Here is a 22,957-nt window from a genome sequence, read left to right on the forward strand (position 1 = left end):
TGTGACGTGCTCAGTTTTTTGGCGGCATGAAGCTTTCATTAGACCAATGAAATTGCTGAACGGGTTAAGGTCAAACAACTTTTTTGTTTACTGTTTAGATTAAATCGAGCACTCTCAAACTTCCCACCATTCTGATTACGGTAGTCATTTTGTCACCCTCATCATGGCAAAGACACGGAGAAATGCATATGATGCAGCTTTCAAGTTGAAGGCGATTGATCTGGCTGTTGGAAAAGGAAATAGAGCTGCTGCACGGGAGCTTGGTCTTAATGAGTCGATGATAAGACGTTGGAAACAGCAGCGTGAGTGCAAAAAGACAACTAAAGCTTACTGCAAATTTGTTATTTTTTGTTACAAGCCATGTTTCGTTAAAGCCTATTTATTTTTGTTACAAGCCGTGTTTCGTTAAAGCCTGTGTAAAGTTAATTTGTTTCAATGTACCGGTAGGCACCTGCGGCTTATAGACATGTGCGGCTTATTTATGTTCAAAATATATATATTTTTTAATTCAGTGGGTGCGGCTTATATTCAGGTGCGCTTAATAGTCCGGAAATTACAGTATACATTTGCATAAAATGTGACTGTCAACTAATTATATCTCACCGTTCCTGTAGCAGGAGAAGGACATGTGAAGAAAGAAGGAAATGCGGAGACATTGTGGTGACTCATTTTGTAACTGGCAATGGAAAGCGCATGCTGGCATATCACAGAGGCGATGGCTCCATTCAGTACGTGCCAGACACAGAAAAGTAAGTGTGTCCTTTCACAGAGGGTATTTAGCAACACATATTGCATTCACACCAAGACATGAACACTTTAGGATATGTAATAATGTTTCTATAATATGTGATGACATTTGTTGTACTTTGTACATCATTTTTCCATGTTAAAGGATACAAACCTGTTGGGATACCTGCTGGGATTTCCACCACTTTTCAACCTCATATGCATTATCTCCGGCAACATACCAAAGTGTACATACAGTATGTGAAAACGATGCATATCTTTTACACTGCAGAACAAAGAAAAGAAGAAAGATCCTACAAATTGCAATTTGCTAACTTTAAAAGTGAACAACAATGCACAACAGCGGTTTTCAAAACCTGCAACGTTTCTAGCCTGGGGAGGACATTTTCCTGCTCACCACGTGACCGCGATTCTCATAGTCTTTGAAAATCACTATATTTAAAAATGTTTTTACTTTGGATGACATCATCAAATTGCACTTTTTTTATCGTAGATTTTTAATCACAGTGCCATTTTCACATATGTAGACAATGGTATGGTGTTGGAAATAATAAATGAGGTTGAAAAGTGGTGAAATTCACAACTTAAGTAACCAATGTCTTTCCAACACCATAAACCCTAACTAAGGATGTGTGTATTTCATTTTAATCCACTTTCCATAACTCAAAGATAGCAAATCAATAAAACATTCACTAATTGAGTTTGATAATGTTCTGAATTGTCCCTTTAAAGGACTGCGAGATTCTGGCAATTAAGCCGTTTCTCTACTTAGCCAGAGTCAGATGAACTTGTGGATACCTTTTTATGTCTCTATGTGCATTATGAAGGATGCTAGAGGTAGTTTTGCGAGCCATTGCTAACTAGCATTAGCGCAATGACTGGAAGTCTACAAGTACAGTAGCATATGTTAGCTCTTCTATAGTTTATGTGGACTAGGGAAAAAGGCAAGTGGATGATGATGGGTATGTTTGCCTATTAGGGAACAGGACCCTATTGTGAAAGCCATCTTGAATGGTGATGTGACTACGGTTCGAGCTATGGCTAGAAACAGCGGGAATAACATAGTGCGGCCTGACAAGTATGGATGGATCCCGCTGCACGAGGCTGCATATCATGGCCAAGACCAGTGTGTCAGAGTTCTTCTTGGGGGTAAATGCAATTTAAAACCCCATAGATGTACTGTACATGTATAGTGAGTGATTCCTTGTACATTTAGTACAGTCATTCTTTGGATCATTGGTTGTTGTCCTTTTTTGTAAGACTGGTATCTTTATATTTTACAGTCCCATTTAAGCTGGTATTTACTGGGAAAGTGTGTAGTGGTAACAATTGACATGTTCTAGTCTCATGTCAAAGAATTAACAATTGATTACAATAGCAGTCCATACCAAATGGTACACCCATTTTACTAAGTAATTACCAAGTATTTTACAATTTTACCAAGTAAATGCCAGCTAAATAGCAGACTGTAAAATACAGTGTAAAATAAAGTATATCCTAGTGTTCTTCTTTCCACTTTTCAAGCTCAACCTGGTGTGATTAACAAGTGCGACCTGAAAGGCCGGACCGCTCTCATCTTGGCGGTGGAAAGGGAAAAGGTGGCTTGTGTAGAGGCACTTCTGGAGATGGGGGCTGACCCAGACCTTGCCAACAAGGAGAGAGAGAGCCCCCTCTACAAAGGTAAAACATTTGCCTTTAAGACCTACTAAGACCTACAGTATCTGCCAACCCCTTTGTTATTATCCTTTTACTTTAAGCGTAGTAAGTCATAGGCTACTGATAGTAAAATAACTTGTTGAGTAGCAAGATCAGAGCACCGTGAGAAAATTTAGCTGAAAAACTTGCCCTTCATGTATTCAACATGAAGGGGGGAGCACTAGTGAACAAGGGCACACTTCAGGAGAAAGGAGAGGTTATTGGGAGACAGGGATGGCTTGATATAAGAAATACAGCTACACCCAAAATCTGCCATTACAGATTGCCTCTCCCAGTATCCTCTCAAGCTGTCTTGAGAACCCCAGGAAATTCTTCCATATAACTACTGTCTGTCAATGTTTTGCATATTCCGCAGCTTGTGAAATGGACAATGCCAAGATTGTGGCCATGCTTCTGAATCACAGTGCTATGGTGAACAAATACTCCATCCAGGGCTGGACAGCTCTCCTAGAGGCTGTGAGCCGCAACAACGTTGAGATCTGTGAGATGTTAGTCCGGAACGGGGCTAAGCTCAGCCCAACCAACATGTACGGTATCACACCCCTGTCTACTGCAGCCCAGAATGGACATGTGGAAACACTTCGATTTCTTATTAAACACGGTATGGGTATGACTTTCCCCTGGAAAAGAGGATGAATTCTGTAGGCCAAATGGCTTTACACCGAATTAAGACTGTCCCCAGACCACATACAGCTTTTGTGAAGCTCTAACCATGGATTTTTTGTTGACTTTTCTAACTGTACATTGTTCTGAATATGTTCTAGGTGCTGATGTCAATAGCGAGGCAAGTGATGGGTCCACAGCTCTGTATGAGGCGGCTAAGAATGGCCATGAGGACATTGTGGAGATTCTTCTTTCTCAGAAAGCTGACGCCAACAAAGTGGGCAAGAAAGGACTTCTGCCACTACATATCGCTGCCCAACAAGGAAATGATGGGTAGGTGCAATTAGCTTAAATTGCCTTGAAACATGGGGAGATTACAAATATCCCTGCACAGCACCTTTAACACTAGAACCACTGGGCTTCTTAACCTTCAAATACTCGCTAAAGAATGCACTGTTGGTCATCCTCTTTAGCCTACGTATCAGATTCATCTACTGTGTCGTTATTAGTATTGGAGGTGTGACAACCTGGCTATACTTGTATTTGTAATCGCATCTGTAAATTGACAGTTGATACTCATGATCAGAAAAAGCTTAAGTGTTTTATTATGCCTAAGTAACTGTGTGTTTCATTCTATAGTTAGAAGACTCCTGATATCTCCAGGAGTGTTAAAATCTCTTAGTGCACGGATCCCGCTAGCGAGATCAAATTCGACATCATCCGGTGAAATCGGAGCACGCCAAATTCAAAATACAAAATCGTAATATTAAATATTCATGAAAATACAAGTGTCATACATGATGATTGTTTAGCTTAGAATCTTGGTAATTGAACCGCGTTGTCCAATTTACAATAGGCTTTACAGCGAAAGCATAGCATTCGATTATCTGAGGACAGCGCCCCCAAACAACATATGTTTTCAAACCAGCACAGGCGTCACAAAATCATAAATCGCGGTAAAATAAATTACTTACCTTTGAAGATCTTCCTCTGCTTGCAATCCCAAAGGTCCCAGCTACACAATGAATGGCCGTTTTGTTCGATAAACTCCTTCTTTATATCCCAAAAAGTCAGTTTAGTAGGCGTCATTGAGTTCAGTAATCCACCCGTTCAACATGCAGACAAAGAAGTCCCAAAAGTTACCGGTAAAGTTCGTCCAAACAAGTCAAACGATGTTTCTAATTAATCCTCAGTTAGTCTAATATATAAATAAATGATAATATTTCATACAGAGACTAGATGTTCAATAGGAAAAGAAAATAACAAAGAGCGCGCCCTTGTTCCCGCGCGCAAAGAGACTACTTTTGCCTTAGTGCTCCCCTTGGATAAACTACTATTCCTCATTGTTAAAAAAAAAAAACAAGCCTGAAACCATGTATAACCTGTCTAGGCTAGGGGGTAGTATTTTCACGGCCGGATGAAAAATGTACCCAATTTAAACAGGTTGCTACTCTGGCCCAGAAACTAGAATATGCATATTATTAGTAGATTTGGATAGATAACACTCTGAAGTTTCTAAAACTGTTTGAATGGTGTCTGTGAGTATAACAGAACTCATATGGCAGGCAAAAACCCGAGAAAGATTCAAGCAGGAAGTGGAAAGTCTGAGAATTGTAGTTCTTCTTTTGATTCTCTATCGAAGCTACAGTGTCTGTGGGGTGAAGTTGCACTTCCTAAGGCTTCCATTGGCTGTCTAAAGCCTTCAGAAAGTGGTTTGAGCATTCTCCTGTCACTAGGCAGAGTATAGGAGCTCAGTTACTGAGTGGTCTGCCTGGCAACAAAGGGATTGGATATGCGCGGTCATGCGAGCATGCCGTTCCTTCTTTTTCTTCTTGAATGATTATGCTATTGTCCGGTTGGAATATTATCGCAATTTTACGTTAAAAATACCATAAAGATTGATTTTAAACAGCGTTAGACATGCTTCTAAGTACGGTAATGGAACATTTTGACTTTTCGTCTCTCGTTCCGCGCTCGCGCATTATGCTTTTGGATAAGTGATCTGTACGCACGAACAAAACGATGGTATTTGTACATAAATATGGATTATTTGGAACAAAAACAGCATTTCTTGTGGAAGTAGCAGTCCTGGGAGTGCATTCTGATGAAGATCAGCAAAGGTAAGAGAATATTTCTGATAATAATTCTGAGTTTAGGTTGTGCCGAACTTGGCGGGTGTCTGAAAAGCTCACCGTGATGGCTGAGCTATGTACTCAGAATATTGAAAAATGTGCTTTCTCGTTAAAGCTATTTTAAAATCTGACACAGCGGTTGCATCCAGGAGTAGTCCATCTATAATTCTTTAAATAATTGTTATATATTTTGTCAACGTTTATGAGTATTTTTGTAAATTGATATGCACATTCACCGGACGTTTTGGTGGGAATACATTTTCTGAACATCACGTGCCAATGTAAAATGCTGTTTTTGGATATAAATACGAACTTAATCGAACAAAACATACATGTATTGTGTAACATAATGTCCTAGGAGTGTCATCTGATGAAGATTGTCAAAGGTTAGTGCTTCATTTAGCTGTGTTTTGGGTTTTATTTACACATGTCCTTGCTTGGAAAATGGCTGTGTGATTATTTTTGTCTATGTACTCTCCTAACATAATCTAATGTTTTGCTTTCGCTGTAAAGCCTTTTTGAAATCGGACAATGTGGTTACATCAAGGAGAAGTGTATTTTTAAAATGGTGTAAAATAGTTGTATGTTTGAGAAAGTTGAATTATGACATTTTGTTGTTTTTGAATTTGCCGCCCTGATATTTCACTGGCTGTGTCCCGCCCATAGAAGATAAAGACTGATGACATCTATTGGAAGCCATAGGAACTGCAATCTGGGAGGCGGAAGTCAGTTTTCAATAGCTTCACATTTGAAGTGGCTGGGAGCTAAGCTGAACCTCGGCAAGACGGAGCTGCTCTTCCTCCCGGGGAAGGACTGCCCGTTCCATGATCTCGCCATCACGGTTGACAACTCCATTGTGTACTCCTCCCAGAGTGCTAAGAGCCTTGGCGTGACCCTGGACAACACCCTTTCGTTCTCCGCTAACATCAAGGCGGTGACCCAATCCTGTAGGTTCATTCTCTACAACATTCGCAGAGTACGACCCTGCCTCACACAGGAAGCGGCGCAGGTCCTAATCCAGGCACTTGTCATCTCCCGTCTGGATTACTGCAACTCGCTGTTGGCGGGGCTCCCTGCCTGTGCCATTAAACCCCTACAACTCATCCAGAACGCCGCAGCCCGTCTGGTGTTCAACCTTCCCAAGTTCTCTCACGTCACCCCGCTCCTCCACACACTCCACTGGCTTCCAGTTGAAGCTCGCATCTGCTACAAGACCATGGTGCTTGCCTACGGAGCTGTGAGGGGAATGGCACCTCCGTACCTTCAGGCTCTGATCAGTCCCTACACCCAAAGAAGGGCACTGCGTTCATCCACCTCTGGCCTGCTCGCCTCCCTACCTCTGCGGAAGCACAGTTCCCGCTCAGCCCAGTCAAAACTGTTCGCTGCTCTGGCACCCCAATGGTGGAACAAGCTCCCTCACGACGCCAGGACAGCGGAGTCAATCACCACCTTCCGGGGACACCTGAAACCCCACCTCTTTAAGGAATACCTGGGATAGGATTAAGTAATCCTTCTAACTGCCATTCTGCGATCAAGAACGGCGAGTTCATCTTAGTCTATGCTGCCCTTCAGTCCCTCGACTTTTGACGCTGATGGAGACATGGATCACCCCAGAGAACACTGCTACTCCAGCTTCTCTTTCTTCATCTATGTTTTCTCTCATAGTCCGAGAGCATCTGGTCGTCATGGTGGTGGCACAGGTCTACTCATTTCTCCTAAGTGGAGATTTTCTTTTCTCCCTCTCTCACCTGTCCATCTCCTCATTTGAATTCCATGCTGTCCCTGTCTCTTGTCCACTCAAACTTAAGATTGTCATCTTTCGCCCACCTGGTGCCCTTGGAGAGTTCCTCAATGAGCTTGACGCCTTGATAAGCTAATTTCCTTTAGATGGCTCACTGGTCTGCGTACTTGGTGACTTCAACCTCCTGACGTCTGCCTTCAGTTCAATCGTTTCCAACTCTCTCTTACCCCTCCTTGCCTCATTTGACCTCACCCTTTTCCAATCCCCTCCAACTCACAAGGCAGGCAATACGTTTCACCTCATCTTTACCAGAAGCTGCTTGCCTACTAATCTCACTGCAACCCCCCTCCAGGTCTCTGATCAATACTTTGTTTCCTTTTGTCTCCCTTTCCTCCATTCCTAACCACTACCCAGATGGTCATGCGCTGTCGCAATCTTCTCTGTCTCTCCCACTACTCTCTCCTCTTCTATCCTATCATTTCTCCCTTCTGCTAAATCCTTCTCTCTCCTGATTCTGCCTCTTCGACCCTTCTCTCTCCTTTTGCCGCATCCTATGACTCGCAGTCCCCTTTCCTCCCGGCCGGTCCGGCCCTCCCTTCCTGCTCCGTGGTTGAGTGATTCATTGTGAGCTTACAGAACAGGGCTGCGGGCAGCTGAGCATAAATGGAGGTAAACTTCACTTTAATAGGACCTATAATCCTTTCCCTCCCTCCTTTCTACCTTCTCTTTCTCTGTATTTGCTGCTAAAGACACTTTCTAACACTAAATGTCAAGCTTCTGCCTCTAACCCTAGGAAACTCTTTTCCTCTGTCCTTAATCCTCCACCTCTCCCTCCTCCTTCCTCCCAGACCATCTCTGGAGACCTTTTCCCATTCCTTACTTCCCTCATCAACTCATCCCTGACACTGGATGCGTCCCCTCTAACTTCAAAATGGTCCGAGTTACTCCCCTCCTCAAGGAAACCAACACTCGACTCATCTGACGTCAAACTATAGACCTGTATCCCCCTCTTTATTTTCTTTCCAAAACACTTGAGCATGCAGTCTCTGAACTTTCTCATTATCTCTCAGAACAATCTTCTTGACCCTAACCAGTCAGGCTTCAAGACGGGTCACTCAACCGAGACTGCTCTTCTCTGTCACCAGAGGCTTTCCACAATACCAAAGCTGAATCCCTCTCCTCTGTTATCATCATCCTAGATCTATCTGCTGCTTTTGACACCATGAGCCATCAGATCCTCCTCTCTACCCTCTCATGGCAGATAGGATGGAGACGAGGATCTGATGGTTCACCTGGTAGACGGTGCTCATGGGGCTCTCATGAAGTGTTTGATTAGATTTTTGATTTCAGTGATTTGAGGGACAATAGCATGCTGAGTACCAAGCAGTTAGCAAGTTTGGTAGGCTACTAATGACCATCAGCAGCATCCAAGCTTGGGGAAGCCTAATTACTGTGACTAAACGCTCACATGGAATTTGACTGCCTTCATGACTCGTGACCGCCGGTGTGGTGGTAATATGGTTACCACAACAGCCCTACCCAAGCTATAGGCTTCTTTAGGGCTGAACCTGCCGTGTTTGTACAATTTGTATAATGTTAAATATTAGCCACCATCAGTAATACTCACATACATTTATTTAAGCATTATTCCATTTCGTTAACCTTCCTTCCTCTGTCACGTCCTTATAAATTCTCCCTGAGGGATGCTAGTATTAGTAGATCATATTAGGCTAACGTTGTGCAACAATTTGGGACATGTTCACGGCAACTGGACCATTGTCATACAGTTCCATGATTCGTGAGAATTAAGGTGGATTTATAGGATTATTGTTCAACCTCTATTGTACACTTTTTTTTCCCACCTTCAATATTGTATGGATTGAACTTGAATATGACAACTTTCAGGAGGAATCAAAGCACTGACTTTGTACTCTTCAATATGCAATGAGTGTACAAAACATTAGGAACACCTGCTCTTTCCTTGATATAAACTGACCTGGTGAATCCAGGTGAAAACTATGATCCCTTATTGATGTCACCTGTTAACCACTTCAATTAGTGTAGCTGAAGGTGAGACAGGTTAAAGAAGGATTTTTAAGCCTTGATACAATTGAGACATGGATTTTTTTTGTCATACATACTTCCTAACCCAAAAAATAAATAAATAATATACAAGATCACAATATTTTTAAATCTACCAGTTGGTGCTGAAGCGGAGACAAATATGCATAGATGGCTTATATTCTATATTCTGACCGCGTTCTCTCAACATATTCTATTGAGTCTGTGGTATACCATATTTAGAAGAATGGCTTAAGTTAAATGTACTGAAAACCCCAATGAATGAAAACTGAGGGTTTTCAATGGTTTAATTAAATTTTTTCAGAGCGAGCAAGGTAACCACACCTGCAGAGTGCATTACGCAACTTAATACTTAATACTGAGAAGTGCATAGGAAAGGCATGCATCAGAAAGATATAATTTCCTAAGTCAGGATCGGGCCCTATGTCTCTTCTTAGTCATACTGTACATGTACTCCCAAAATCTCCTTGACTTCTTTAACAATTTAATGCATTCCAACTGTACAGTTGAGGCACTGTCATTGACTGTTGAAATGTGAGCTATGAGGAGCCCGTCATTGCAAGAAGGCTGTTTTCTCAGCAGTATAGTCTCCTTTATTACAAATGTAAAAGCATAACTTACAACAAGCGATGCATAATTTTGTGGACAAATTCTGAGTTTTTGCTCCCACAAAGGATACATTCATGGCAACCGCTCATGTCATGGCCGTCTTTGTCATCATGGCCAATAATAATACCATTATTGTACTTTCCCCCACCTTTTTTCTATCCTGTACTCTACCCTACCCCCTAGTCTCCTTTTCTGAATCTACTGACTTTCCTTTCACTTGCACCTTTCTCCGCACCACAAAATAAAAGTTAAAGGGACTCTCAGCCTATGAAAATGCTGCTGTAATCATTCAGTTTGTAGAGCACATGATACGAAATGCTAGTCACGCATAAACATTTAGTCGGACATGTGACAAATATTTTAGACACACTAAAACCAAGCTGCGAAGAAATGTTATTGTTCCACCTAGAATATGAGCCCCTTGTGTCCAGCCTTTGTGGTGGGCTTTACTTGTGGAGACTTTGACCCCTAATTCAGGTTGGAGGATTCCCGCAATCAGGAGGGTAATATCTAGGGAGGGAATTCTCCATCTTGGAATATTCAGATTTCTGAAAGACGTGGGAACTTTGGGAAAGTTTTAGGGGGAAATTGCAACCCTAGCCCTTAATCCTCAACTCTGTGCACCCCCTAATTTCCCCTGTGTGATTTTCTATTTCAGTATCGTGTCGTTGCTGATGAAAGCCACCAGCAAGTCCAGAGTGAAACGCAGTGGTGTCAGTCCCCTCCACCTGGCCGCCGAGTACAACTGGGACGAAGTCCTGGAGGTCCTGATCAAGGCCGGCTACGACGTCAATGCCATGCTGTCGGAGGAACGCTCCAGGATGTATGAGGACCGGCGTAGAACAGCGCTCTACTTTGCCGTCACCAACGGCAACGTGGACACGACCACCATGCTTCTAGAAGCCGGTGCCAACCCAAACCTGGACACTTTCAACCCGCTACTTGTGGCCATGAGGCAAGGGAGTATCGAATTGGTCACTTTGCTGGTGGAGCACATGGCCAACATCAATGCCTACGTCCCCACTCACCCCACCTCATTCCCGGCCACCATCATGTTCAGTATGAAGTATCTGTCCATGCTGAAGTATCTGATGGACAACGGCTGCGATGCCCTCTCCTGTTTTAGTTGCACTTACAGCAGTGGTCCACACCCACCCCTTCAGGAGACCTATGAGAGAGATGACTTGCGCTACAATACCGATACGCGGAGAAATACCGGGGAACCTGTTCAGGTAAATAGAATACAAGTGAAATGTTTAGTATGTGCGTCTGTAATATTTTCACATACAGTAGGGTACATTTCTTTAGGGATCCCTTGATAAAGATGAGAATAGAAGACTGTATAAAATAAATAATACATACCGAGCTCTCTTGTATGCTAAAAAAATATATATATTAATTCTATACTAATGCAATTGCTCAGAGAAATACATTTTGTATAACAAGCAATGAAAAAAACTCAAAAGGATAGCGGTCAAAATGATTGGATCCCCTGTTTTCAAGACTCCAGCACCCTCCCCTTGCAAACACAGCCTTTTTCTCAAATGTTTTATGAGATTGGAGAACACATAGAGAGGGGTCTTGGACCATTCCTCCATACAGAAACTTTTCAGATCCCTGATATCCTTCATCTGCGCTTATGGATTGTCCTCTTCCATCTAAACCATAGGGGTTCCAGTCCAGAGACTGAGATGGCCATTGCAAAATGTTTATTTGCAAAAAATGTTTATTTGTGGATTTGTATGTGTGCTTGGGGTTATTGTATTGCTGGAATGTCCACTTTTGGCTTCCAATTTCAGCCTCCTGGCAGAGGCAACCAGGTTTTTGGCAAAATAACCCACACACTGCAAAATTGCTTAGGAGCTAGAAGCAGAGTTACCATGTCTGTCTGCTCCATCTTACTTTCTATACAGAAACCGAGTGCTCCTTTTTCTTTATTTTCCTGTTGAAGTGTCCTTTGGTAAGGAATGTTTTTTTGGATTTACTATGTAACAATATTTACCTACACTGTAATCACCAATGTAACTGTCATGATGTTATGTTAGCACATAGGTATTTGGGACACTTCTTACATTTCTTGTAAAGTGGGGACTATTGCTTTTTGTGTTTCCATAATTAGTTTTGTGAGATAATCTCTACTCCGGCAATAAGCCGCTGGGCAGGACCCATCATAGACGTACTCCTGGATTACGTTGGCCAGGTGAAACTCTGCTCCAGACTTACTGAACACCTAGATAGCTTCAAGAACTGGGAAGTCATCAAGGAGAAAGCAAGTGAGTGTCCCCGGCTTCCAAACAGACGCACATATGCATACAGACTGTAGATGCACACCTACACAATTACACATATTACACAACAGAAGCTAGCATTAGTGTAGCAGTACAGTATGCGTGGTTGATAACTAGGGTTCAATACCAGCATGTTACAGTGGTGCCGTGACCTGAATCCCAGAGCTAATGTCTAGCCAGCAGCTGCTGGCAGGCGTGTATTTTGCATGGGGGGGGGGGTCATTTTCCCACCTTAAAGTGCCAGGCATCTATTTTATAATTGATCCCCCGCCACCAATTATACTTTAGGTTTGGCCCCATCCTCAGAGGCAATGGTTTGTGAAGGGAAAAAATTTGCGCAAAGCTTGGGGGGGCCAGCACAGAAAAAAAAAAATGTATGAAATTGTATGAAATGTATGCATTCACTACTGTAAGTCGCTCTGGATAAGAGCGTCTGCTAAATGACTAAAATGTAAAAAATGTTGTTAGTAGAGAAGAGAAATGCTCAATAGCTCCTCTCTTTCTCGCTTCTTTTCTTTGAGGGTGGATCAGCTTTAATATTATGGGTAGATTGTTGCTTCCGTTAATGCAATTGTCTGCATCATTTCCAATCCCCCATATATTTTTGGGATATATATATATATATATATTGTACATAGACATTTTTAGAATATACCTTCCTTTATTATTCCCCGCAAACCCTACCACCTCTACCCCAATTGGAGTAATCTAATAAACAATAACACCTAGTGTTCTACTTCCAGCTTATACATACTATACACATTTTACAGACACAATCTATTTTACAATAGTTATATTTTGTTTGTTTTTAGTCCTGGCCTTCCGCTATTTCTGCTGTCCATCCAGTTTGATTTATGTTTGCCATATATTGTTAACTGTGCTATTTCACAACATTTCTGAACCTATATACATTTTACAGACCCCATATGTCTTACATTGGTTATCTTGTTATTAGTCCCACCCTTCAGCTCCATTCAACCCCTCCCATCTATCTCTTAACACCATCCATATTGGATTTCTATTTGCCATATATTTTTAAACTGTGCTGTGATGCTTCACAAAGTACTGAACCTGCTAGATCGAATCCCCGAGTTAAAAAATCTGTCGTTCTGCCCCTAAACGAGGCAGTTAACTCACTGTTCCTAGTCAGTCATTGTAAATAAGAATTTGTTCTTAACTGACTTGCCTAGTTAAATAAAAAGAATAACCTTTTTATTCTCATAGTTTCTACAGATGGTAAATTAAAGGTAAATGTTTTTGCTAAAATAATTATTAAATGATTGATTCATTGACTATTCAAATCACCCTACACATGGACAGTACCAAAATAATAAACCCTCAAAACTGTGAGCAAACTTGGAAACAAAATAGTCAAATTGAACATGGTAAATTCAAAGACACGAATAAGAATTATATCGAAAATTATATTTTTTCAAATGGAGAAAGTTTCTATTGCGAAGCAACGAGATGCGATTCATACGTGTGAGCGCTATTTTTTTTTAACAATGGATAATTGGTAACGGTTATATTGGGATACATTTTGAGAGTTCAAAGACAACTTTGGTAGTACTGTAAACCTTAAAATATTTGGTTTCTTGTAGGCTACAGAAACCGAGAAGGGTTGCTTCTCTGAACCTCAGGTAGTAGACTCAAGCAAGGCTGTTTCTCCTAGTGCAGCCTGCCCTGCCCGTCTCCCAGACTCTGACCAGCAGCCTATCCTCCTTAATTATGTTCAGAAAACAAATTTGAAGGCCGGAATTGTGGGGGGATAGCACTAATCATGTTTATGCAACCTAATAGTCACCCTTAGAATACTTCCAGAGCCAATTATGTTACCCCATGATGAAAGGGGGTTATGACTGAAAAAGTTTGGGAAGCACTGATCTACCTAATGATTAGCACAAATGTAAATGGGAAACCCCATGATTTGGCCTTTTTGTTATTGCTAAATAACACACCAGCCTGATAATATGGACCAGTATGTTGTTATGCTCATTTCTGGAGGGGAGATGTATTTTTTAGACAGTGTCAGCATACTTTTATTTTCACTCATTTTAGAGTACAAAAAGTCACCAGAACTGACTTTCTCGCAGTCGTTCAGTTGTGTTTGGGGATACAGTGCCATCGGAAAGTATTCGGGCCCCTTGACTTTTTCCACCTTTTGTTAGGTTACAGCCTTATTCTAAAATTGATTAATGAGGGGGGAAAAAACGATTTAATCTACACACAAAACCCTACAATGACAAAGCACAAACATGTTTTTTTCTTTTTTGCTAATTTATTAAAAATAAATAACTGTTATCAGATTGACAGAATTATTCAAATCCTTAACTCAGTACTTTGTTGAAGCTCCATTGACAGCCTCAAGTCTTCTTGGGTATGATGCTACAAGCTTGGCACACCTGTATTTGGGGAGTTTCTCCCATTCTTCTCAGCAGATCCTCTCAAGCTCTGTCAGGTTGGATGGGGAGCATTGCTGCACAGCTATTTTCAGGTCTCTCCAGAGAAGTTCAATCAGGTTCAAGTCCGGGCTCTGGCTGGGCCACTCAAGAACATTCAGACTTGTCCCGAAGCCACTCCTGCGTTGTCTTGGCTGTGCTATTAGGGTTGTTGTCCTATTGGAAGGTCAACCTTCACCCCAGTTTGAGGTTTTTGTCAAGGATCTCTCTGTACTTTGCTCCGTTCACCTTTGCCTTGATCCTGACTAGTCTGCCAGTCCTAGCCTCTGAAAAACATCCCCACAGCATGATGCTGACACCACCATGCTTCACTGAAGGGATTTGCCAGGTTTCCTCCAGATGTGACGCTTGGAAATTAAGCCAAAGAGTTCAATCTTGGTTTCATCAGACCAGAGAATCTTGTTTGTCATGGTCTGAGAGTCTTTTAGGTGCCTTTTGGTTAACTCCAAGCGGGCTGTCATGTGCCTTTTACTGGGAGTGGCTTCCGTCTGGCCACTTGACCATAAAGGCCTGATTGGTGGAGTGCTGCAGAGATGGTTTTCCTTCTGGAAGGTTATCCCATCTTCACAGAGGAACTCTGGAGCTCTGTCAGAGTGACCATCGGATTCTTGGTCACTTCCCTGACCAAGTCCCTTCTCCCCCTAATTGCTCAGTTTGGCCCGGGCTGCCAGCTCTAGGAAGAGTCTTGGTGGTTCCAAACTTCTTCCATTTAAGAACTATGGAGGCCACTGTGTTCTTGGGGACCTTCAACGCTGCAGACATTTCTTTTGGTACCCTTTTCCAGATCTGTGCCTCAACACAATCCTGTCTCAGAGCTCTACTGACAATTCCTTTGTCCTCAAGGCTTGGTTTTTGCTCTGACTTACACTGTCAACTGTAAGACCTAATATAGACAGGTGTGTGCCTTTCCAAATCATGTCCAATAAATGAAATTTACCACAGGTGGACTCAAAGTTGTAGAAACATCTCAAGGATATTCAATGGAAACAGGATGCACCTGAGCTCAATTTCTACTCATAGCAAATGGTCTGAATACTCATGTAAATAAGGTATCTGTTTTTAATTTAATACATTTGCAAAAATATCTCAACATGTTTTCACTTTGTCACTATGGGATATTGTGTGTAGATTGCTAAGGAGTTTTTTTGTTTAATCAATTTTAAAATAAGGCTGTAATGTAACAAAATGTTGAAAAACTCATGGGGTCTGAATACTTTCCCGAGGACCAAATTATCAGGAACGTTTTGGATGTGTTTTCTCTAGACAATTTACTAGAAACAAGCATTTCACAGTTATTTATATATTAAATCTCCAGGGGGAGCATGCCCCCAGACCCCCCTGTAAGGGTGTTGACCCCCACCCCAATACGCAACACAAAGTTACGCCCTTGGCTGCTGGGGTTACTGCTGTGATGAGGGGGGGATATCATGCATGCACACACACAATGCACTGCCCAAACGAGCACTTATTTGGAGTGACTTGTGCACAGGTTATATATATATACTGTATACAAACTTATACTACCTCATTACCATATATGTTGCCATTGTCTTCCAGCGCCACCACGTCCACTGATGCAGCTGTGCAGGCTGAAGATCCGCCAGAAAGTTGGAATCCACAGACTGAGGTGCATCAAGAATCTGCCCCTCCCACAACGACTGATCAAGTACCTCAACCATGACGAGCGCAACCAAGAACAGTTTGGTGAATACTAATGTGTAAAATCATAGTCAAAGTAAGAGACAACAGAGGGAATACAGCACAACATCTCTTCACATATTCATTGTTTTTAGTGTGATATTTGAGCAATAATAGAGTAGAGTGCGTTGAATCTAGAGTTCACAATTAAACTTTAAGACCAGACTAAGGTAGACTTACCAAAGTTGGTAAGTGTGTATGCTTGCACTTCACGTCAGACAAACTCCTCATGAGGGTGCCAAATGACTTCACAGAGGATGGATCCATGGATGAAGTTCTGTTGACACCACCATTCCTCTTGCCCTCTAGCATTGTACTGAACTACTACTGTACCACATAACCCAATCTAGTGCATTATTCATGCAATGTACTGTCCATGTTATGATGGCTCAAATTTTACAACATATAATAATCTACAATGTTGTCTCTTGGATTATTGTTAAATTACATTATGGTCATTAATTGGATTGTGAATTATCACAAACATCCATATGGTAGAGGCAGCTGTTTTAGTCTTGAAATAGGTCTATAACAAGCTATTCTGTATACATGACTGAACTGCATTGGTCAGTATTAAAAACCTAGTATGTAATTGCAAAACCTGTCAAGGCAACGGAAACTACTTGCCCACAATGTTGATAGACAGATGAACACACAAGCACAGCCCACCTTTTCTGTAGAATTCATGTGGGAATCTGGTTCCACTTCTAGCACATTGGTCCACTCTGTCCAAACTGAGGAACGCCACAGAAGATTACTTTGTTAGACTGAGGTGCTATCTTTAGCTCACAGCTCATTTTAACTGTGTAGTGAAAGCTCAAAGGCATAGAGAAGGTGGATCTTTTGAGAAGTATTTCTTACTCTAACCTAAGAAAATATGCTATTTAAAAAAAATATACATGCATTTTGATTTATTGTTTGTAAATCCTGCTCTGTGATTTTCCCAAGTGAATTTTGCAGATGGTTACAGGCTACATTGATATGACATTGCTGCTGTTTGGTGTTGCTTGAGTGTAAAACATATCTATTCAAAGTTCACATTTATATGTATGGACTGTTATGTGCAAAATCCTAATTATGCTGCACTAAAGGTAAATGTAGAAATTATCATTATTTGAATGACAAGTCATCTTTGAGCTATAATCCATCGATGATGATGGCGCAATTAGCTTTACTCCATCTTCATACACCAAATGAGTGTTGTTTGCACTGCACCTGTTTCCCATTTTCCTAAAATGAAGATTCCACCACTCTTCAGCCTCATATTTCGCACAGTTTCTACATTCTGAAGATTAAACCTTGTGTGGGTTAACATTTTCAGTGTTTACTAAAATATATTTTTTCCAATTAATACTTTTTCAACTTGAGACTCATTTGGCTTTGGCTCATTTTCTGCGAAGAACACATTTTCATTGAGTGCACACTGCATCCCCCTACACATTTATATTAGATATGTGGTGTTCGGGTCCACTGGACTGGGTAATAAAAGTGTGCGTGTAGGTGGAACAAGTAAAGATTTAACAAAAAGGTTTGCTGTGTGCCTTCACTCTGTATTCCTTCTCCCTGGGACTGCTGTTTCAACATAGCACCAAGAACCTGTCTGTCTCTGCCTGTCTCCCGCTTTTCTTGCACGCTTTACCCTTTGTAGTGTGTGAAACTACGCAATGTCTTGCGGGAACCTGCACAATGTTATTACAATACATTATTTCGATACACCGTAAAAATGTATTTTCCCACACTCTATCCCAGCCAGGTACAAATTGGGGGAGGGACACAAAAAATAAATAGCGTTGCATATGTGGCTCAGAGGGCCTTACAAATATTTTTTGCAAAGAGAGAAGCTAGTGTGGAAGGAGCGTTTTCCACCGTCTATTTTCAGAATTTTCAAAATATGAGGATCATGTCTCTGTCAATTCATAGTCTGACAGTGTGATGGAAGAATAGGATGAGATTGACCCTCAGCACCCCCAGGACCAGCCCATCAGCAGCCAGCCCCAGGACCAGCCTGTCAGCAAACAGCTCATCAGCAGCCTGCAGGAGGAGAAATATGAATGTCAAATTATTTTTAATTTGAATGGTCTTCTTGCCCAAGGAAGGAGCCAGCCTGCATGGCTGCCAATGTGAAAGGACTGGTCACACTTGTAACACAGCTAGTCTTTCATTCATAACCTGTCATTGTATATTCATTTGGATTGAAAACATCTACGATCAGGAATACGACTTTCACGAAGCGGATCTTATGTCCGCACCACCCAGGGCATTTGAACTGATCCCAGAGGCCGACCCAAAACAACGCCGGAGAAGAAGAGGAAGATGGAGCAGTCTTCTGGTCAGACTTCAGAGGTGCGCACACCAACCACCGCTTCCGAGTATATTACTCGCTGATGTCCAGTCCCTAGATAACAAGGTCGACGAAATTAGGGCAAGGGTTGCTTTCCAGAGAGACATCAGGGATTGTAACATACTCTGTTTCACGGAAACATGTCTCTCTCTGGGAGCCTTAGAAAATGTCACGTTACAGCAGAGATCCTCTGTTTTCGATAAAGAGGCTATAGAAGGCCAAGAAATGGTCAGAGAGGGCACTTCCTGTTTAGAATCTTCTCAGATTTTGGCCTGCCATATGAGTTCTGTTATACTCACAGACACCATTCAAACAGTTTTAGAAACTTTAGGGTGTTTTCTATCCAAATCTACTAATTATATGCATATTCTAGTTTCTGGGCAGGAGTAGTAACCAGATTAAATCGGGTACGTTTTTTATCCGGCCATAAAAATACTGCCACCTATCCCAAAGAAGTTAAGGAATACCTGGGATAGGATTAAGTAATCCTTCTAACCCCCCCCCCACCCTCCCCCCCAAAAAATATATATAGATGTACTATTGTAAAGTGGTTGTTCCGCTGGATATCATCAGGTGAATGCACCAATTTGTTAGTCGCTCTGGATAAGAGCGTCTGCTAAATGAGTAAATGTAAATGTTTTTCTTCCTGGGTTTTGTGGGTAGTTTTCTGTTTAGTGTATGTCACCTGACGGAACTGTTGTCGGTCGGTTTGTTGCTTTTGTTATAAAGTATATTCATTAAAAGTAAATATGAGCACTCTACACCTTGGTCCCCTTTATACGACCCGCGTTTCAATTATGCTTTATATACATCACAGAAGACTGAAATATAACGAAACCATTTGACATAGAAATACCGGATTTTCTGAAGTTTCTTTTTTTATTATGATTTTTTTTTTACATTCTACCCATGAGGCCACTAGTTCATTTGACTGCAGGGAAGGGCTACTGGTTTTAAACTACTGTCAACTCTTAACAGAACAGGATTTTGCAGATAACATTTGAATGCCTGGCTATGAAAGCCAACTGACATTGAATCCTAAGGTGTTGAACTGTTCCACCCTCTATAGCCACTATGGTTATTAAGTAGATGGTTATTACATTGCAGGTAATTTTTTTATGTCTCAAATAAGGATCTTACCTTAATGGCCACGTGTATTCTTAAAATATCCACCTGGAACAGCCAGAAGAGGACTTTGCCACAAGCCTGGTTCCTCTTTAGCTTTCTTCTTAGGTTCCTGCCTTCTGGGGAGTTTTTCTTAGCCACTGTGCTTCTGCATCTGCATTGCTTGCTCTTTGGGGTCTTGGCAGAGTATCTGTAAAGCACTGGAAAAAGATTTTAAAAACACGATTGACTGATTTATCTATACATGTTTGCTACTGTACCATTTAAACTAAAGACGTTATGTCACTATACAGCTATTTGTTACTGTTCTGTTGGAATTATACAAGTTGTCTCCAAAAAAGGGGGGAGATTTGGAATCTTCAGACACTTTACTAATAGGATCTGGTGTCATATCATGAAGATTTGCTCCATTAAGGTCTTTTCTTCGGCAGAAAGCTATGGCCACCGTTTATGAAAATCACAATTTTCAATACCGATCTCTTTCATAGCACTATACAGCTATTTGTTACTATATTGTTAATTCCATAGAAGTTGTCTCCAATAAATGGGGGTGATTTGGAATCCTCAGACTGTACTAATAGGATCTGGTGTCATACTAACCAGATTTGCGTCATTAGGGCCTTTTTGGACATTTTCAATACAGACCTCTTTTACAGCACTATACAGCTACTGTATTGCTAATTCTATAGATGTTGTCTATAGAAGTTGTCTCCTATAAAGAGAATTACTATGGGAATATCAAAGTTCCAGAGTGGGATCTCTGCTAGTTTTAAAGTTATGGCCAATTTTAAACAGAGAAATTGGCATAGACAATGTAACCAATCACAACCCTCCTTTTACTTGTATCATTGCACATCCTGCAAATCACAAGCAGAGGGTGACCACTTTTAATCCATTTTCACATTCACTCTATTGATAATGCTTACAAATTGGATCATAACACTAAAAGTAGCAGATATCGCACTCTGGAACATTGATATGCCTGTAGAGTATTATGTTCAAAGCATCCTTTATTCTGGGAGGTAGAGAGTGTGTGCATGGAGACAACAAAAGCCCTCTCAAGCCCCATTCATACAACTTCTAGTCAAATAGTAGCTACAGTATTACATACTACAACCTTGGACATGTTCGACTAACCTGCATTGGCAAGAATGATGAAAAATATTCATTTCATGCATATTATTTTCCTGTGATCATACACTATTGTATTTATTTCTTTGCCATCCTGAAATTTTACAGTGATTACAGAGCTCATCATTGAGTGGGGGAGGTGTTTAAATGTTCTGTATTTTGCAGTACATGAGCCCTTTTCTATTTCTAAATTAAAACATTGAAAATAATATTTGTTACTGTACAGACACTATCATATTGTTCCAGTACTGTGTCTCTGTAAAGTTGGGTATATAATTGGTATAGCGGTTCAGTAATACTGAAGTTCGTTCATTTGAAAAAGCTAAAGACCTTCACGGTATAGGTCTGTTGTTTTAACAATGTAATAGCAATTTATAATGTTATACGTGTCTATAGCAGTCAATAACAGTGATAATAGCAGTCTAAAGCAGTGTAACAGAACTGTATAGCACATCTACCAATGCACGGATGTGTTTCAAGTGCATAAACTATTTTGTTTCTGAATCCTCAGACCTGATTTGGAGCAGTATGGGGGACAGTGTCATCTGGTGGAATGGAAATGAAACTTATTACAGATATTATTTAATTAACATTATTGAACTTCAAATCATGAATGCCTTTTCAGCTCATTAATATTTGACATAATTGTTTAATACACATTTTGATGTCCCCTTATTAACATTAATTACGTTTTTGAACATATTTTGAACATGTACTGATTTCATATTTTATTTACCCACCTTGGCAAAGAACCCATTTACAAATAACCATTGGAACTCAACAATAAGACTCAATTCCTCCTAAAATAACTTTAAAAAGAGGGTAGGATCAGAAAAACAGAACGCATCTTGAAACATGCAAAATATACTATGATTTGTACCCATTAACGGAGCTCAGGATAAGCACATCAATGATGTTCTGTTCAGCAGCGCATGGGAATAAAACAAACTATGTAATTGCATTAACCACTCCAGCCAGCAGATGGTAATGTGGTTCTTCTTGTGACATGGCATGCTTGCGTGATGTCAAAAACAGTGGCTTCCTCCACAGATTATCAATTATATTGACCAGATACTCAAGTGGCCTCCCTAACAATGAAAAGAAAGGCAGTTGGGAGAAGGCAAGCTCATGTGGGACTATTCTAGCCAATGAGAGGGCAGATACATGTCTGAACTACAGGCACATCTCCGATATAGTGTTTTTTCTCAGTTACCTTTACGAAAAGCACTATAGCATTCCAATAAGATCCCTATAAGAAACTGTACGTTTTTTATAATACCCTATAGTTAGCTTATAGTATACTATGATATATTCTTTTGCATTGAAAGTACTATAGAATGATTTTAGGAGTCTCTATTTTTGACCTATAATAACTTCAAAATATCTAATAAGATTTCAATAGTATAAATATTATGCAGTACCTCTATAGTATTCTTATGAATTGAAATAGCGTTCCTGTATTATTTTCTATAGTTTTCCCCTGAAGTTATGAAAGCATTCCTATAGGCTATTCCTGTCGGGTTTGTAATAGTATTCTAATTGAAGAGATGAAAAGAAAGAAAAAACATTTACTGCAAGGAAAAAAAGAAGGCCAACCAATATTTCTTTTATATGCCAACATGGGTATAGCCAGGTTACTTTAAGGTAGTGTGAATTTTTGGGATGGATATTTTCAATACATTAAATCAATTAAAAACATGTTGCATCTTAGTAAAAACAGAACAGTAATATTAATGTTAATTTATTTTTATTAAAAAAAAACATCTATTTCCACTGAACATGTTAACCTCATGTACAATACAATATATAAGTGATGGCCCTTGCATCACTGATGCATGTCCCTGATAAGTTATCAATGAGTGATACTATTAAAATCACACAGATTCAATGACATACAACACACATTCTGTGATCTCCAACTATTGCTCAATTCCAGTGAAACTAAATGCATGTGCTTTAACTGGAAGCTGCACGTCCCTAACATATCTTCACACTGGACAGACCTGAATTAAAGTATGTTGATGCTTTTCTTGGCCAGGTCCCCATTGCAAATGAGGATCAGCTCTCATTATCAATCAGCTCAGTAACATCAACTAGCTCTCTAAAAAACACCCATAACTAATCTCTCTCATAAGTGTTTGGCAGAGGGACAAGCCAGCCATCCACATAAATACATTTACACTTGATATCTTCCAAAGAAAAAACTTTTTTTGTCTCGACCTCTCAACTTTCACACACATTTTTTTTAATGAGATGCCAAGATTGCGGTTGAAGAACAAACTGTC

The 22,957-nt window shown here is 40.6% G+C and overlaps 1 protein-coding gene across 3 annotated transcripts in view; it reads left to right on the plus strand.

Annotated features, from left to right (window-relative positions):
• The window catches only part of LOC106607652 (ankyrin repeat and SOCS box protein 2), a 29,722-nt gene extending 12,119 nt beyond the window's left edge, over positions 1-17,603 (plus strand). For 2 of the 3 annotated variants that reach the window (XM_014204826.3, XM_014204827.3), the window contains exons 3-10: positions 615-749; positions 1,727-1,896; positions 2,272-2,427; positions 2,819-3,064; positions 3,228-3,399; positions 10,289-10,862; positions 11,750-11,903; positions 15,935-17,603. In XM_014204826.3, coding sequence (XP_014060301.1) covers positions 615-749; positions 1,727-1,896; positions 2,272-2,427; positions 2,819-3,064; positions 3,228-3,399; positions 10,289-10,862; positions 11,750-11,903; positions 15,935-16,092 — 1,765 coding nt within the window. In that variant the 3' untranslated portion in view covers positions 16,093-17,603. The remainder of the gene's footprint in view (positions 1-614; positions 750-1,726; positions 1,897-2,271; positions 2,428-2,818; positions 3,065-3,227; positions 3,400-10,288; positions 10,863-11,749; positions 11,904-15,934) is intronic. The other variant, XM_014204828.3, reaches the window with a different exon arrangement.
• The last annotated feature ends 5,354 nt before the right edge of the window (positions 17,604-22,957 follow it).

This window comes from Salmo salar, chromosome 06, assembly GCF_965601325.2.
Source record: "Salmo salar chromosome 06, fSalSal1, whole genome shotgun sequence".
Taxonomy (NCBI): Eukaryota; Metazoa; Chordata; class Actinopteri; order Salmoniformes; family Salmonidae; genus Salmo; species Salmo salar.